This window comes from Petaurus breviceps, unplaced genomic scaffold, assembly GCF_028583685.1.
Source record: "Petaurus breviceps papuanus isolate PSGF00001 unplaced genomic scaffold, PetGlider_PUasm1.0 90823, whole genome shotgun sequence".
NCBI lineage: Eukaryota > Metazoa > Chordata > Mammalia > Diprotodontia > Petauridae > Petaurus > Petaurus breviceps.
Window position 1 is genome coordinate 16,631,001 of NW_027187352.1, and position 17,542 is coordinate 16,648,542.

The 17,542-nt window shown below is 39.9% G+C and overlaps 1 protein-coding gene across 28 annotated transcripts in view; it reads right to left on the bottom strand.

The window, feature by feature from the left end:
* DLG2 (discs large MAGUK scaffold protein 2) overlaps nt 1–17,542 on the bottom strand; it is a 2,470,643-nt gene that overhangs the window by 372,317 nt on the left and 2,080,784 nt on the right. The window contains exon 1 of one of the 28 annotated variants that reach the window (XM_069070993.1): nt 16,455–16,478. The exons of 26 other annotated variants lie outside the window; for them this stretch is intronic. Coding sequence is in view for 1 of the 2 variants with exons in the window: in XM_069070986.1 (XP_068927087.1) it covers nt 8,808–8,811 (4 nt within the window). In the remaining variant the exon portion in view is untranslated. Of the gene's footprint in view, nt 1–8,807; nt 8,958–16,454; nt 16,479–17,542 lie in introns of those variants that run through there. One more of the 28 variants, XM_069070986.1, reaches the window with a different exon arrangement.

Genomic DNA, 17,542 nt, shown 5'->3' on the forward strand with positions numbered 1-17,542 from the left:
CTCTTACTACCACCACCACTACTATATTCTTACTGTGTGTCAGGTACCATGCTAGGGGCTAGGGACACAAAAACAAAAATCAAATCCATTGTCTTCAAGGAGCTTACTTGAGGGAAGCAAGGAGAAAAAAAGAGAATGGAAGGAAAAAAGAAAGAGAAATAAGTTGGGTAATAAAAGAAAAAGTCAAAGTCTTTTATACAGAGAGAAGGAATGACTAGAGAAGGGAAGTAAGGGAAGGGGACAAGAGTTCTTACAAGAGATGAGTGCCATCTCCTTCCTCTCTGTCCTTCCTACTGAAGGATTCTCTAGACTGAAGCCTGCAATTCATTCTACCACTGCCTTTCCAGAGCAGAGAGCGTGGTCTGGTTGGGGTGTTGGGGGTTAACCATTCAGATCTGGACCTCCTGCCCAAGTGCCTCCTCTGGTGAAATCATCCCATGGTCCATGACACTAACCTCTCCCACCAAACTTTACATCCCACTTTGGCCATCTCCTCTAGCTAATCCCACCCCAAGAACCATCCCACCTGCTCTAGGAAAAGGAATCAAGTCAATCCTGCCATTGTTCAGTGAAGTCCAATTGCTCCTCATTACTTCCAAGAACTCCACTCTCAATCCCTAGAATTTTGGAGAGAAAGCAAAACATAAATCTTCTCTGGGCAAACCACTCTTCCTCTGTTTGAATACAAGCACCTTAAGGGCCCTGTCTTACTTTCAGTCTTCATCCTATGTAGCTTAGCACAATGCTCAATTTTTTTCCCATTCATTTACTCTTTGAGCAGTCTTTTCTGTTCCTAGGACAATGAATTTCAGAAGGGAAATACTTATTCTACTACTCTGACATTTTAATTAGCTACTATTAACTGTTTCAAGGCTGTGTGGTGAAGGAGAGCACAGGGCTTGGAATCAGGAAGACTCATGTTCCTGAGTTCAAATCTGGCCTCAGACACTTCCTAGCTGTGTGACAAAAAGCAAGTCACATAACCCTGTTTGCCTCAGTTTCCTCGCATGTAAAATGAGCTGGAAATAGAAATGGCAAACTACTCCAGTATCTTTGCAAAACAACAAAAAAAAAACCCCCACTATCAAACAAAACAAACAACAACAACAAAAAACCCCAAATGGGGTCAGAAAAAGTAGGGCATAACTGAAATTAATGAACAACAATCAACTATTCCAATGCCAAAAGTTTGTGAGTCTCCAACAATGAATAAGGCCTTAGCAAACTGCTTTAGTACTTATTTTCTGGACTAAAGGGGTTTTATTTTTTATAGTTGGAAGGGACTTTAAAAGTACTCAAGTCTAAACCCCTTATCAATATGAGGCAAAGAGCCAAGAATTACCTCCAGTCAAGGCAAGTAAATAAACATACATTAAGTACCTACTATGTGCCAGGAACTATACTAAGCACTGGGGATACAAAGAAATGGAGGAAATGCAAATAACTGTATGAACAAAATATATGCAGGATGACTTGGAGATAACTGAACAGGGAAATCAAGACCATTAAAGGGGATAGGAAACAATTCTTTTCGAAGATGATATTTTAGTTGGGACTTCAAGGAAGCCAGGGCTACAGAGGCAAAGAAAAGGAGATTAAGAGAGATCCAGGTATAGGAGAAAGCTAGTATTGTTTGAGGAACAGCAAGGAAGTCACAGCACCAGATTTTAGAATATATGGAGGGAAGTAGATCGTAAGAAGACTGGAATGTTAGGAGGGGCCAAGTAATAAAGGGCTTTAAAAGCCAGAGGATTTCATATTTGATTTTGCAAGTAACAGGCAGCTACTGGAGTTTACTGAATTGGGCAGAGGTTGATATAGCCCTTCCTCTCAATCCAAATCTAGTTCTCATTGTATTTCATGGCATAGTCTTGGTCACTCACTCATTCATTCTTTCATTTTAATCTAATAACATTTATTAGTTATCTACTACATATAATATATACCACACTATATATTATATATATGCAGTGATTGATACTTTGATAGCTGTGGGAAAAAAAAGAAAGAAAAGAAAAGAAAACCAGTTCCTAATCTCAAGGAGTTTATAATCCAGTAGGGGATGGAAAGAAGGGTGAATGTTAGGCACAGATAAATATGGCACAAATCGTAATTCAAGCAAATTAAGAGGCGCACAAATGTTTAATGACTAAGAGTGTGAAAGATCTGTACCAGAAGAGGATTCTGGGTGTGTAGAGAATGATAAGGGAATAATAACAAGAAAAACTACTTACATTTACAAAAGTATTGAAAGATGATCGTCACCTTTTGCCATATAAAAGAAGGGAGATTCTTAAAATCTCAGGCTTAGAAGGAAACCCAGTCCAACCTTACTAACATAGCAATCATTTCTATAATCAGTCAGTCAATAAACAACAGGAAAGATAAATGATCACACAATTTAGGGACCTCCAGGGAGGAGGAGCCCCCTGCTCTCCCAGGGAAGGTCATCCCATTTTAGGCAGCTCTCTAATCCATAGAAAGTTTTTCCTATGTCAAGTCTAAATATGCCTCTTTGCAACTTGTATTTATTGCTTCTATCCAAGTAGAACAAGTGAAATCCATCTCCCAGGTAATAGCTCATCAGACACTTGAAGGCAGGTATCCTGTTCCCTTAAAAGCCTTTTCTTCCCTAGAGGACACATGCTTAGTTCTTTTACTTGGTTCTCCTCAGGCATGGATATATGTTTCAGAGTCAGAGTAAAAGTACAGGTCTCCTGATTCCAAATCTAGTGCTCTCTGATAAATCTCCCGGACAGAGGAAAGGAGGTAGCACCTGGGCCAGACTTTGAAGGAAGAGGGTAGGATATAAAAAGCCCCAAATTTCATTAACACAAAATCATGCTGAGGGGCACACACACACACACACACACACACACACACACACACACACAAATCAAACCCAGGACTTCATATGGCTCCTGAGTGGGCAGTTTTCTGTCCCTACTATAGTCACAGGCAATAAGGTAGAGTAGAAAGAGCCCTGAATCTGAACTTGTGTTCAGATAGATCTCTGCTCAAACAGGGCCCTGGGTGAGTCATGTCATCTCTGAACTTCAGTTTCCTCATCTGGAAAGTGGGCACAGTCCCAGGTGCAGTGCTAATAAGATCTCCCCTCTAATCTAACTTACCTATGCATTCTAGGGCAGGTCATCTAAACCTCACTGTCTCAATTTCCTCCAAGAGGTAAAATGAGAAGGAGTGGTCCAGATGCCCTCTGAGACCCCTCCCAGCTCTAAATCATGACTTTATGTCTTGTCCTTTATCTCTAGAGTCCCTATCTAGCCTAGGATATCCCCACTCTTTTGACAAGACTAACAGAAACCATTCCTCTCCTTTCCCCCAAATTAATCTACTCAGTTTTGGAACCCCACCCTGGGACTGAGCGGTCCTGGTTAATTAGTGACTACAAATTCACTTAACTCATTACTTCCAGCTGTGTCCTTTCAGGCTCTCCATCCCTAATACCTTGCTAGCTGCTATGTTGCTAAGGTATACTTATCAAATCAACATTACCACTACATCTGGAAAGGGAATAACAATCAACTGTTCTAATGTTCCATGTACCTTCCTTGTAATTCTAAGGTTTCCTTTCCTGGAGACCAGTGATGGTGCACTGGATAGAACCCTGGACCTAGGGTCAGGAAGACCTAGTTCAAATCTGGTCCCAGATGCTAGCTGTGTGACACTGGGCACATTTACCTCAGTTTCCTCATCTGTAAAATGATCTGGAGAAGGAAATGGCAAACCACTCCAGTATCTCTGCCAAGAAAACCTCAAATGGGGTCACAAAGAGTTGGACATGACTGAAATGACTCAACAGCAACAACATTTCTAGAAAACACTACCCAATGTGTACTGTCTCCCCCATTAGCGTGCACATCATTCTTCTATTTGTATTTCCCATTGCCTAGAATTGTGCCTTGCTGCACAGTACGTGCCTGATAAATGCCCCTTCGTGCATCCACCCTAAGAACCCACTCCCTCCCTTGCAGGACTACCATAGGAGAAAGGATTTTGTAAAATTTAAAAGCACTACAGAAATGTGAGTTTTCTGGCAGAATGAACCTTTAGCCAAAGCTTCATGGAAGTTAAGTGATAAATACTCATTTTCACACATTCCTACTGCCCTAGAATGCCATATAATCAATAAATCTATAGCTCAGTCCTACGGGAGAGTAGCACAAAGTGCCTGGAAAAGAGAGGAATCATTAAAACTGAGGCCTGAAAAGAGCCCTGTACTTCTGCACAGCAAGCCACCCAGAGCCTGGGGCCACATCACTTAACCTTCCCATGTCCCAGTGTGCCTAGCTATATAGTAGGGGAGAATGCTGATTGCTAAGTTTGAAATTTCTGCTGTATGAACTCCAGTGCCTCTCCTGGAAATTTTATAAGCAAGCAAGGGATAAAAATAAATTGTTGGTTAAGTACTTGCTGCAGTGCATTTTCAGGTTGTAGTCAGGATACCTTTGAGCCCTTTGGGGAGCATAAAATGCTTAATTAACACAAACTTATTTCAAAGTATGTACCTACCATGCAGCAAGGTCTTGTGTTGGACCGTGAGAACACAAGAACAAAACAGCCCAGCCCTCAAGGAGCTTACATTTGTCAGAGTTTTGAGAACTGACTGGCCATCTAGGATTCATAGTTCAGAGGGACAAGGATTCCCTCCTAGCCCTAGAGAAATTTGAACTAGCATGCTCTTGGAATCAAAAGGAGCACCTGGGTCACATTTGGGCATGTTGAAATAAGAATATGTAGTCTTCTATGGGAAAAAAAAAGTAAGAAGAAAGCAGGACTGCAGCTATCAGTTTCATCTGAGGCAACTCTGTAAGAGCTTTAATGTTCCTCAGCTGAATGTGATGAAATATAGTTCTGCCTCTCTGGTTTTCTCTCTTTTTTTTAAATTTTGGTTCTTTTGGAGGGGGAAGGCAGGGAAATTGGGGTTGTGACATGTCCAAGGTCACACAGCTAGTAAGTGTAAGGTGTCTGAGGCTACATCTGAACTAAGGTCCTCCTGACTCAAGGCTGGTGCTCTATTCACTGTGCCACCTAGGTGCCCCTCTGGTTTTCTCTTTGTAATATTCTTGAGTCTGGCTAGTATTATTCAAGTAGAATGGTCTTAGATTGTCTATAGGTTTCAAACCTTGACTCTGTACCTTCTTATATAATATCTGCACTCTACACATGAGAGGGGCCCTAGGTCTAGACGAATGTCTTGAGTCTTCCCACAACTTCCCCTTGGTGGCTTTGTGCTCATGTTCCATGCTGCATAGAGCTCAACCAGATTTCAAAAAAGGTGACAGATATGCCAAAATGGAATGTCCTTCTTTCAAAACTCCCAGGTTGGATTCAATAAAGATTGTGATTGTCCAATCTCTAGGAAAGAACTCTGGGCCTTCTGAATTACAAATCTCAGAATGTCAATAAATTCTTAAATCCCTATTACACATTTTATTTGGTTGGGAGGGTGGGGTGGGAAAAGTAATAATATGTAAATAGATAAGTGGAGGACCAAACTCCTCCCATGCCTTCTTTTATCAAAGGCAGGAAATGGACTTTGTCTCATTCAACCCTGCATCTACTTCTCTTCTGGGCTCAATTCCATGGAACCAGATGCCCTTGCACTGGATATCCCCTGGTCTCCCCTTTTTCCTGCCTTAGATTGTGAGCTCCTTGTGAGCAGGGACTGTCTTTCTTTTCTTTAACTGTATCCCCAGTACTTAGCACAGTGCATTCCATATAGTAGGTACTAATAAATGTTTATTAGATTGGATTGAAAGAAAATTAAAAGTATGTACAAAATAATTTCAGATACAAGAGATAACTGATAATGGGAAAGGTCAAGAAAGAACTCATGTAGGAGTGATACTTGAGCTGTTCTTCCAATGAATCTAGCAGTTTTAAGAGGTCAAGGTGAGTCATTAGGATATTAAAGGCAAGAGGGACAGCCTAGGCAAATCCATGGAGGTGGGTTGGCAGTGTCATCTATGGGCAATAGCTAGCAGGCCAATTTGACTGTAATAAAGAATTCATGAAAAGAAGTATTATGAAATGAGATTGGAAATGCAGGTAGAAGCTATTTTGAGGAGGACTTTAAATTCTAGGCAGGGCTAAGTACAATTTAAGACAGATTACTGGCTACATTTCCATTTTTCAGAAGGTGGAACTGAAAAACAGGGAAGTCTGATGACTCACTTTTGGTTACATGAAATGGGACTTGCTGGCAGGTATACTTGGGCCAGCCAATTGTTACGTTTTCAGAGTGAGCATTTATTTCTCGAAAATCAGCAAACATTACAAACCATGGGTTGATGACTTTCTTTGTTTGGTTGATTGTTAGAATTAAGAAAATGATAGAGAAAACATTAATGTGTGTCCTGTGTATGTCTTTTTCCCTCCTCTGGAGAAAAGGTTGTTAAACATTTGCCAGCACATCCCCGGATATAACTGTCTGGAATGTCCAACCATGTACTACTCAACTTGCCTATATAATTGTCACATATGCTCCATCAACTAGATTTTAGCTTCTGAGGTCACATCTCAATGTTAAACTCATCCCTGGGGCTTCACAGAGATCATGACAGTCATTCATACATAAAAGGCACTAAATAAATATTTGCAATTCCCATGTGGTTTCAAAGCACTGAACTTAAGAGTCAGGTGGCCTGGGTTGAAATCCTATCCCTTACCACTTACTGTGTGACTGTGAATACGTTACTTATCCTTTCTGGGCCTCAATTTCCTTTGTGTAAAATGACTTCTAGTCTTATTTTTCTCATTTGTGAAATGAGGGAATTGGATTAGATATATCCTAATGACCCTACCACATAAAAGTTAATGATCCTTTAAAATCCCTGCACTATGATTCTGTTATCTACACACAAATTTCATCCCTCCACTTGAGAAAAAATGTCGGTTGTTCCAAATTATCTTTTAAATGGTCTCCTTGGGAAGACGGGATAGAGATTGGTTCTGGAGTCTAAGGAAGCCCTTAGTTCAAAGATGGCTTTTGATGCTCATCTGTGAGTTTCAAATCCAGCCTCAGACACTTACACCTGTGCTGACCCCAGGCATGTCACTTCAATGTGTTTGCCTTAGTTCCTCATCTGCAATAGGAGATGGAGAAATAAATGACAAACCACTCCAGTGTCTCTGCCAAGAAAACCCTAAATGGGGTCCCAGAAATTCAGATGTGACTGAAAAACAACTTCCCAACAATTCTGATGCTTACCTCTGTGACCTTGGCTAAGTTACTTAGCCTTCCTAGGCCTCATTTTTCTCATCTCTAAGATGGAGGGTTGCAAAAAATCACCAAATACATAGCTTTTGACCCAAGAATATCACTATTAGGCATGTACCTCAAGGAGGTCAAGGACAGCAAAAAAAGACCATATGCACAGAGATATTTATAGCAGTACATTTTGTTACAGCAAAGAACTGGAAACAAACAGGTGCCCATCAATGATAAATGTCTGAATAAACCATGGTGGGTGAATGTAATGGAATTTATAGCAGCATAAGAAAAAAACCACTCTGAAAGTCAGGGAATATGGGAGAAACAAAACAAAACAAACTCGTATGAGCCGATGTTGAGTGAAATGAGGAGAATGATTTATATAACGACCATAATAATAATGTGAGGGAAAACAACTCTGGAAGATCTCAGAACTCTAAGCAGAGCAGTGACTAGACCAATGATTAATATAAAAGGCTGAGGACTGAAGGAACCTCCCACCTCTTTCCTAAGAAGTGATGGACTAGAGGTGGGGAAGCAGATGCTCTTCCTTAGATGTGGCCAATGGGTTCATTTGTTTTGCTTGACTTTACTTTGTTACAAGGGAAGGCCTCTACTTGGGATGGGAGAAGAGACAGGTTAGTGGGGGACAGGGTGCTGGTAAATGTTTTAATAATCTAAGGGATCCCCTAAAAAATAGGATACATAATGCATTTTTAAGTTTAATCACTTTCCTAAGTCCAGACAATCAACAAAACAAGAAATCAAGCCCTGATGGGCAGATTTCCCAGGAGTAGATGCTCACCTTGAAAATTTAGCAATTGGCTGGTCCAAGCTACTTATAATACACACCTGCCCTTGTGGAAATTGTGTGCAGCTAAAACACCCATCTTTCTTTTTGTTCCCCAACCCCAATACACACACACAGCTACACACAATTATCCAGCTAAGGCTTTCCTGTCTTGCACTTGTACAGCCCTGCAGGTAAGTACATTTTTTAAATGCAGAGCTACTTTCTTTTACCTTGTATACACACACACACACACACACACACACACACACACACACACACACCCTTTTCGAAAATTATGTAACTGAAGTTCACACTTTTTTATACCACCTTCTCTGTTGTTCTTTGTAACTTGAAATGTTTGTGTTTACAGGTGATTAAGTTCACAATTTTTTAAAAGTTGCAAGGAAAATACAAAGTAATTAAGACTTCTAAGGTCCCTACCCCTCTGGATCTCCGTTTGGTTAATCCTGTGAACTCTGGAGTCTTTTCCAAATGTTAAGCTATGCCCCAAGCTTTAGTTTAATCAACCTACCCACTTTTGTTCCTAATATTTCTCTGATTTGGAATGCTCTAAGGGCTCCTCCCTGCCTAGACTTCCTTCAAGGGGCAGTTAAAACTATTGATTCTCCATGAAGCCTTAATATCCTAAAATTTCCCCTTACAAAAATAACAGGATCATAGAATGTCAGAGCTAGAAGGGACTTCAGAAGTTCTATAGTCCAAGATACTTATTTCAGGGCTGTGGACACTGTGGTCCAGAGTGGTGATGGGGCTTACCCATGGTCACAGAAGGAGCATCTGAGCCCGGATTCAAAGCTGGGGCTGCTGACTCCAGTGTTCAGGGCTCTTTCTGCAACACTCCACTCCTTCCTTCTCTCTTTCCCTTCTCCTCAAGTCCTAGAGCCCGTAAAGCCGGTATTACATGATTTGCCACTTGCCGCTGTACTTCCTTGTCTTGTTTTTCAAATGTTTCCATGCTTGTCACTCTCATCTCTCCAATTAGCTACAAACTCCTTAGGGGCAGGGACCTTGGCAGATCCGTGTACAATTAACCAGTCTTTAAACTCCCTTTTCAATCTGAGTTGCTAAGATTGGGGATTTGGGGTCAGAATGGAAAAAGCAATTGACTGGTTACCAGGAGAGAATCAAGTTCAAATGCTGCCTCTGACATCATTCATGTGATTGTAGGCAAATCATTTCATTTCCTGAGTGTAAGTTTCCTTATTTACAAAGTGAGGACAATAATAAACTACTTGTAGTACCCCCACTCCCAGCCCCCAAAAGGTTGTTGCAGAAATTAAATGAGATGAAGTATATAAAGCTCTTTATAAACATTAACATCTGTCTGGTATTGGTACTAAAGCTTTTTTTTTTCTCTCGTTCATCCCCCCACAGGGGCTAGTACAGTGCTGCGTACCCAAGAGTAGCTTAATAAATACTGATTCATCTTTCAGGTATGAAAGAACAACAGAAAAGGACCATATGCGCAGAGATATTTATAGTAGTACATTTTGTTTCAGCAAGGAACTGGAAACAAACAGGTGCCCATCAGTGATAAATGGTTTAACAAACCACAGTGGGTGAATGTAATGGAATTTTATAGTACCATAATAAAAGGGCAGCTCAAGGGATAGAGCACTGGTTCTGGAGTTAGGAAGACCTGAGTTCAAATTTGACCTCAGACTCTCACTAGCTGTGTGACCCTGGGCAAGTCACTTTCCTCATCTATAAAGGGAGCTGGAGAAAGAAATAGCAAAAACACTCTAGGATCTTTGCCAAGAAAACCCCAAAAGAGGTCATGAAGAGTTGGAGAGAATAAGTGAGAGGTTAAATGGCCATTTGCCCAGGGCCACCCAGCCAGTGTATATTTCAGGTGGAACCTGAACCTAGGCCTTCCTGCCTCCAAGGCTTCCTTTCTATCCACTATTTCTTTTTCTTAAATTATTTTTCTGCTTGAGCAGTGCATTTGACTTTTCACATGACTTGAAAAGTAGAAAACAGAAACTCTAAGAATATCCTGATAAATCTCCAAGAAATTCTGATAAATATTGTATCACAAGCTCTCCTAGTGTTCTTTGCTTCTCTGGTTTATGAGAAGTGCTAAGCTGATATAGGAAAACCAATAGCAATTACCTGCACAGGTTAATTCTGGCAAAGGTTACTGCTTTGTCAATGATTGGAAAGGCTTGAAAGGGTAGAAGGGAGGGAATGGAAACTGCCAGATCCTGCCTTCCTGGGAACCAAGAGATTAGTGAGTTGGTGTTGAGAGGCCAGGTTGGCAGGAGAGAGAGAAGGTGGTGGTGTAGTTTAAAGCAAATTGGGTTTGAACTTAAAAAGAACCGGAATTAAATTTTAACTCTGTTACTTACTGTTAGGGTTACCTTGGGTCAGTCACTTCTCACCTCAGGGATTTAGTCTCCTCACCTTTTAAATGATGGGGTTAGACTCAATCAGTTTGGATTCAGTCAAAGGGCCACACTTGAGGACCTACAGGGCCACATGCAGCCTCAAGACCACAGGTTCCTCACCCCTGAACTAAATGAACTCCAAAGCCTCTTTCAGCTTCAACATCCTATACTCTAAGATTCTAAATCTTAAGGCTCTTTTGAACTCTAGCATTTTGATGGCAGCATCATTTCTAACCCACCCATTCTATGTTCTAAGGTTCTGCTTCCCACGGTCAATGATCCAAGGTCACTACTAGTCTGACCATTCTGTGATTTAACATAGCTCTAACATGCTATTGTTTAAGACCCCTTCCAGCTCTTACATTCTGTGTTCTGAAATCTTTTCCGGGTCGATAGTTAATGTTTTCCTCAACATCCAGTTTTCAGATCCCTTCCAGTCTAACATTCTATGGTTCTATGAAGGTTCTCTGGAGGTTTCTTGATGTAGTTAGCTAATAACACATGGAGAATGAGCAAAGAAACAACTGTGAAATTAGTTCAGATGGAGAAGAGTAGCCTGGAAGCTTACTAATTGATTATAGCTATTATAGCTGCTGATTACAATGTCTATACCTAAAAATCACAGGGCCCAAATTTGGCTGCCCCTTTGTCTTTGCAAAGATGGGCCCAAAATCAGTGAGGTTGATATGATGTAACATGATTGAGACTGCCAACAGTTAGACTTTCTGCTTGTTTTGTATGATAGGAGTTATGCTGAGCCTCCAAGAAATTAGGCTGCTGCTGCTGCCCAGGTGCCTTAAGAACCATCTCTAAGTGTTTTCAATTACTACTGTGAGAATGGCGAATCTGGAAAACATCTTTTTCTGTGTCCTATTGGCTTATAAATTTGATAAATAATGATGCTGTGCTATACAAGTAATATTACAAATAGCCTACCATTAGTGGGCTATTACATTTACATCTTTTTCCAGTGGTTGGCATAGGCTTCCACTTATTCATCTCTCATACCTAGTCCCTTTATGACTGACAGACCCTTGTGATACAAAGAGTTGGGATTAAGAGCACAATTTGTGATGTTGGAGCAAAATTATTTGACCAGTATGTGACTCAGTTCAACCAATCAAGCTAACCTCCACTTGCTAGTTCTGTGATCTTGGGGAAATCATAACTTCACTGTGCTTCAGTTTCCTGATCTGTAAAACAAGAGTTATTCAAGATGATTTTAAAGGTTCCTTCTAGCTATAAAAAGGAAGGAAGGAAGGAAGGAAGAAAGGAAGGCAGGAAGGAAGGAAGGCAGGAAGGAAGGAAGGAAGGAAGGAAGGAAGGAAGGAAGGAAGGAAGGGAGGGAGGAAGGAAGGGAGGGAGGGAGGGAGGGAAAAAAAGAGGGAAGGAAGAAAAAAAAGAAGGGGAAAAAGGATGGAAGCAAGGAAGGAACAGAGAGAAAAGAGAACATTTGCATTAGAAGGCACCTTAGAGACCATTGAGTTCATACTTCTCATTTTACAGATAAGGCAGAAATGACTAAAGAAAGAGAGCTAAGTAATTCTAGCAAGGTCACAAAGCTAGTTTGCAGCAGAATGAAGACTCAAACACAAGTTTCTTGACTCCCATGCCAGTACATATCAGGTCCTTCTTTTCCCTTATACTGTTAGAGCAGAACTCTAGGCTAAACATGCTGACATAAAACAGTAGAGTTTGCTTGGGACCCTCTCCTTGGTGTTTCCTTTGAGTGCCTTTTAATATCAATGAACATCAATGGGGATTATTGGTTTTTGAGAAAAAATTTCATTTTCTTTTAGGGAAAGCTAAGTTCTATGTTTAGGCTTAATGGGGCGAAAAATCTTTAAAGTGGTCAAAACAAATCATAGGGAGTGGCTAGGTGGCTCAGTGAATAGAGCACCGGCCCTGGAGTCAAGAGGATCTGAGTTCAAATCTGGCCTCAGACACTTAACACTTACTAACCATGTGACCTTGGGCAAATCACTTAACCCCAATTGCCCTGCCTTCCCCCCTCCAAGAAAAAAAAATCATTATAAACTGCCAAAAAAAAAAAAAAAAGGTACCAAATCACAAGAAAAGAATATGACTAAGAGTTCATGGATTTTGGCTGTGCAACTAACCATGGGCTCAGTTTCCTCTTTTAGAAAAAAAAAGGAGGTAATATAAGCAATTATATAAGCAGAGAGGTCAAGACAGGTTAAATGATTTGCCCAGGGTTAAACAGCTGGTAAGTATCTAAGGCTGAATTTGAACTCAGGTCTTCCTGACTTCAGGCCTGATATTCTATCCACCTTGTCACTGAGAAGGGTTTTAGACTAAACAATCTCTTTAAAATCCCTTCTAGGTCAAATATTCTATGGGTTATAAGATACCAAAGGGTTCCAATAAGGAGTACTCTGTGGGTAGCTAACAATCTTAGCAAAAGGACAGGTGTACAGAAAAACCGAGCAGCCTTTCAAGAGCTTTAAAAAAAAAATCTAAGTGTCTGACTCTCTCCCTTAGTACCAAAGATGGCCTGATATGTGCCCCTCTGCTTAGGAAGGTGTGGGAAGACTATAGTCATGAGAAATATCCCTGCTACTTGTTACTCCCATAATTGCTAAAATTTCATCACTAGAAAGTCAGAACTTTTCTTTTTAAATGCAAATACTTTAGGTGAAGGAGGAGAATGTGCCTAAGGCATTAGCATGGCATAAGCCTTTATCAGCTTAGTATGAATTAAATTCTAGAATTTTCCCTTAGTTAGCTGAGAACGAGGTTCAGGGAGGACCAAATGTGGTGTAATAAAGTGGGGGTGATTTGGGGGGGAAGGTGCATTGTCAGGCCCTGGACCTAGAAATCTTATGCTCTGGGGAGGGTGAGGCAGGGAGGGAGAGCAGAAACAAGACTGACTACAAGGTAAGAATCTTTCTTCCCAAAACTCTGAAATAATAGCTCACATTCATATAATACTTTGTACATTTTTTTTCAAAGCCCTGATTCAATCCATTTTATAGATATTAAAGACAACTGACATTTATCTAATGCTTTAAAGTTTTCAAAGCACTTTACATACTTTATCTCCTTTCTGCCTCACAATAATCCTATGATCTAAGATCTATTGCCATTTTATCCCCATTTTACAGAGGACAAAACTAAAGTAAAATAAGGTGCAGTGACCTGCCCATGCTCATCAGTGTCAGAGGAAGAATTTGAACCCAGGTCGTCATCTACTCCAAAGGAAACTAAAGCATAGAGGGGTTAACTGCTTGCTCATGTTAGGCCACTAGTAAATAATTAAGCTAGGACTTGCCCACAATCCAACCAAGTATTCATCCCCCATACAATCTTTGCCTATTTCACAGTTTTACACAAGTCAGTCTTCCCAAATGACCCTGCCAGGAGGTTATTAATTCTCTGCCTTTCAAAAACTCTTCTTTCTGTCTTCCTTCAGGCTCCCAAAAGAATCTAATTCAAGCTATTGATTATTTTTAATTTATCCTGTACATATCTTGTTTGTACTTGGTTGTTTTTATGTTGTCTCCCTCATTAGATGGTGAGTTCCTTGAGAATAGTGAGTCTATTACCTTTTTTGGAACCTCAATAACTAACATGTAGTAGGTGTTTAATAAATGCTTATTGACTATTTACCTACCTCAGGGTTGTAGCCAAGTGTAGGTGTGAAATGCAAACCATTCCCCCTTTGCAAATCTACTTCCTTACCCTGAGGACAGGGTGGGCAAAGACTTAGGGTCTGTGTGTAAGTGTGTGTGTGTGTCTGTATCTGTGTGTATAGAGGAGACATCTGCCAAGCACTTACTCAATTGTCAGATTTAGTCCCTATCCCAGAACGCAGACATACAGGCTAAGGTTCTTCCTCAGAAATAACATGGGAGTGGTAATATTTCCTGACCTGCCCTCCCCTTTACCCAAACTACCACCTCTTTAAAGGGTATCGTATAAAAGGGCTTGGTGCAAATGGTTTTGTATTCTAAGCCTTGAAAGTGAAGGAGAATAAGTGGAGCTGAGTATATAAATTTCTTTTGAGAAATAAAATCACAACAGCATCTTAGATACTGTTTTAGCTTTATGAGCTGTTCATAAAGTTCAGAATTGTTCTCTCATTAGAATAAAAAAAACCCTTCAGTGATTCCCTATTACTTCCAAGATAAAACAGAAAATCCTCTGTTTGGCATTTAAAGCTCTTCACAAGCTCCTTTCTACCTTCCCGATCTTCTCCATAAACTCTATTGTTTAGTCATATTGGCCTATTCACTGTTTCTTGTACACAACACTCTCATCTCTCATCTCAATACCTTGGTGCTGGCTGTATGTACCCCATTGCCTAGAATACTCTCCTTCCTACTTCAACTCTAAGAATTCTTTGCTTTCTTTAAGCCCCACCTCAAATGTCATCTTTCCAGGAGAGTTTTTGGTCCTACAAGTTGCTAGTGAAGTTTATGCTATTGCTAATTATACTTATTTGTTATCTTTGGAGATTAGGGAAGGAGCAATTGACAGTTTTGTTAATATATACAAAACTGTGGCACATAAAACAGGGACATATATGTATATATAATTTATATAAATTTATTTTGTATGTTCTGATTTATATATGTGGTTTTCCCCATTAAAATGTAAGCTCCTTGAGGGCAGGGGCTACTTTTGTGGGGGGTTTTGGTATCACTTGTGCTTAGCATAATCACTGGCACATAGTAAGTGCCTAATAAATGCTTACTAATTCACCAGGGAAAAACACCACCAAACTATACAGCTTGGAAAAACAGTCAAATATCTTATATCTGCTCACTAGCAAAGGACTATTATTCCAAATATCTCATTTTGACCTGAAATAATGACTGTTCTGGAATCCATGTATATTTAAAAAGTAGAAAGGACTCCAGTTGCAGATCAAAAAACTAAAGGTCAGCTAGTTCAGATATTTGCCCAAGTTATGACAGCTAATTTATATCAGAGAAAGGTCTGAAACTCCAATGCTCAGAGCTCTCAGTACAGCCTGACCTCTAGATTGGACTATATTATTTTTTGTAATATGCCATTTATTAAGGTGAGATACTTATAACCTGATCAGAGATCAGCTCTTTCAGTGTGCTCTGGAAGTTTTTTAACCCTTTAAAAAGTGTTTTAGTTTCTCTGTTCAACAAATTCAAGCTAAATTTATTAAATTAAATTTACAAATCTATTTATTCAGTTAAAATTTATTAAACACCTACTGTGGGCAAAGGACTATATCATGTCTCTGGGATTGGGGTGGAGAGGAAGAACAGGGAAAGATGCCAAGTTTAGGGTTTAGATGATATCATCAAATATTTCATCTGTATCCATTAATTCTAGCAGCTTCTTAGCTTGTCCTTCCTAATCTATCTTGACTGCAGTAACATTTATGCTAGATAAGTATAAAATTGGGTCACTAGCAAGGAATATTTGAAACGTGTTCTTGACTTGGTAATTGTTTATTTCCTTCTGTGCCATCTGGTAAGACAGTCCCTGTTCTTATAGTCTAGTAGAAGAATAAGACACATGCACAGGAAATACAATATACAATAATATGTAGAAGATGACTTAGCAAGTGTATAACATTGTTACCGAGGAGCTGCCCATGTGAGACAGTGATGATTTGCTACTGAGATCTAAGTAGCATTTAGCAACACGCTCTCTCTCAAGATACAGTATCAAAGCAACAGAAGAGAAAGTGAAAATCAAATCAAGAATCCCTATAAGTAAATGATCTGGTAAAAGAAGACAGAGGAACAGTAAACAAGTCATTCCTTCTCCTCAATCTACCTTCCCAATGGCAAAAGCAACAGAGAAAAAAAAAAGGGCCACAGGCTGGAAGAAATAAATCCAGACACAAGCAGCAAATGGCAGATGACAGTTTCTCTTAAAGGAGAAAAGAAGTGGACAGTTGCTCTTAGAGGCATCTGTTGTCCCTCTTGCACTCTCTTTTCCATATGGGTTATTTTCCCAGATGGGATCTGAAGACAAACAGGGCCTGCAAAAAGCAGCACATTCTCACCAGGGCTCCTTAGTCAATTTCAGAGGTTTTCAGCACAGCAGACAGCTGCTTCCCAAATTCAGCTCTGTTCCCCTTCTCCAGGTCAAGCTCAGCCCTGTGTTTATACACCCCACCCTAACCACATTTACTTCTTGGGTTTTTGACAGGCAGCCAAGTCCTCTCCAGAATCCCAAAGGTGGGGCCACCTTACCCAACTTGTTGCTGAGCCAGTCTCATCAAGGATGCTTTGAAATAAGACACAATTTAAGAACCTAGGATTGCTACTTTCATTTCAATGTGGAAACATGACATTTTCTGCAAAGCAGGGTAAATAACTGTAAAGGTAAACCTTTGGGAATGGTCTTTTCTTGAATCTCTCTAGTTTGGAATGGCAGCTACCAACAGGGGAAGAATCACTCAATTTGGAGGCAGAAATCCTTGTTTCAAAGGTAGCCCAGAGAATAGAACCCTTGACCCAGAATTAGGAAGACATGAGTTCAAATCCAACCAGAAACACTAGATGTGTGGTTGTAGGCAGGTCACTTAACTTGTATCTGCCTCAGTCTCCTCAACTGTAAAGTGGCACCCATGTTCTGGTATTGTAAGGATCAAATAATATTATAAAGTAGTCAATATAGTCCTGGTACACAAAAGTTACTTGATAAATGTTTGTTATTATTATTGCTGTCTCCTTGATTGAGGACCTCAACTTCATCATCAAAGAGCCTGGATTAGTTGATGTCTAAGGCTCTTTCCAACTCTAAATTCTATTAATATGGTGAGCATCATTCTTTTATCTAAAAACATTTTAAAGGATTACTCTGTGTATTTGATATTTCAGTTGCCTCAAGCTTGGTTTCTATAAAAGCTAATCTTATTTGAGAAAATTCAGTCCTCTCATCTTGGTCATGTTTTGTGAGAAACAAAGGTAATCTGAGGCACAAAAATAAATAGGGAAAGAAAGAAAGAAAGAAAGAAAGAAAGAAAGAAAGAAAGAAAGAAAGAAAGAAAGAAAGAAAGAAAGAAAGAAAGAAAGAAAGAAAGAAAGAAAGAAAGAAAGAAAGAAAGAAAGAAAGAAAGAAAGAAAGAAAGAAAGAAAGAAAGAAAGA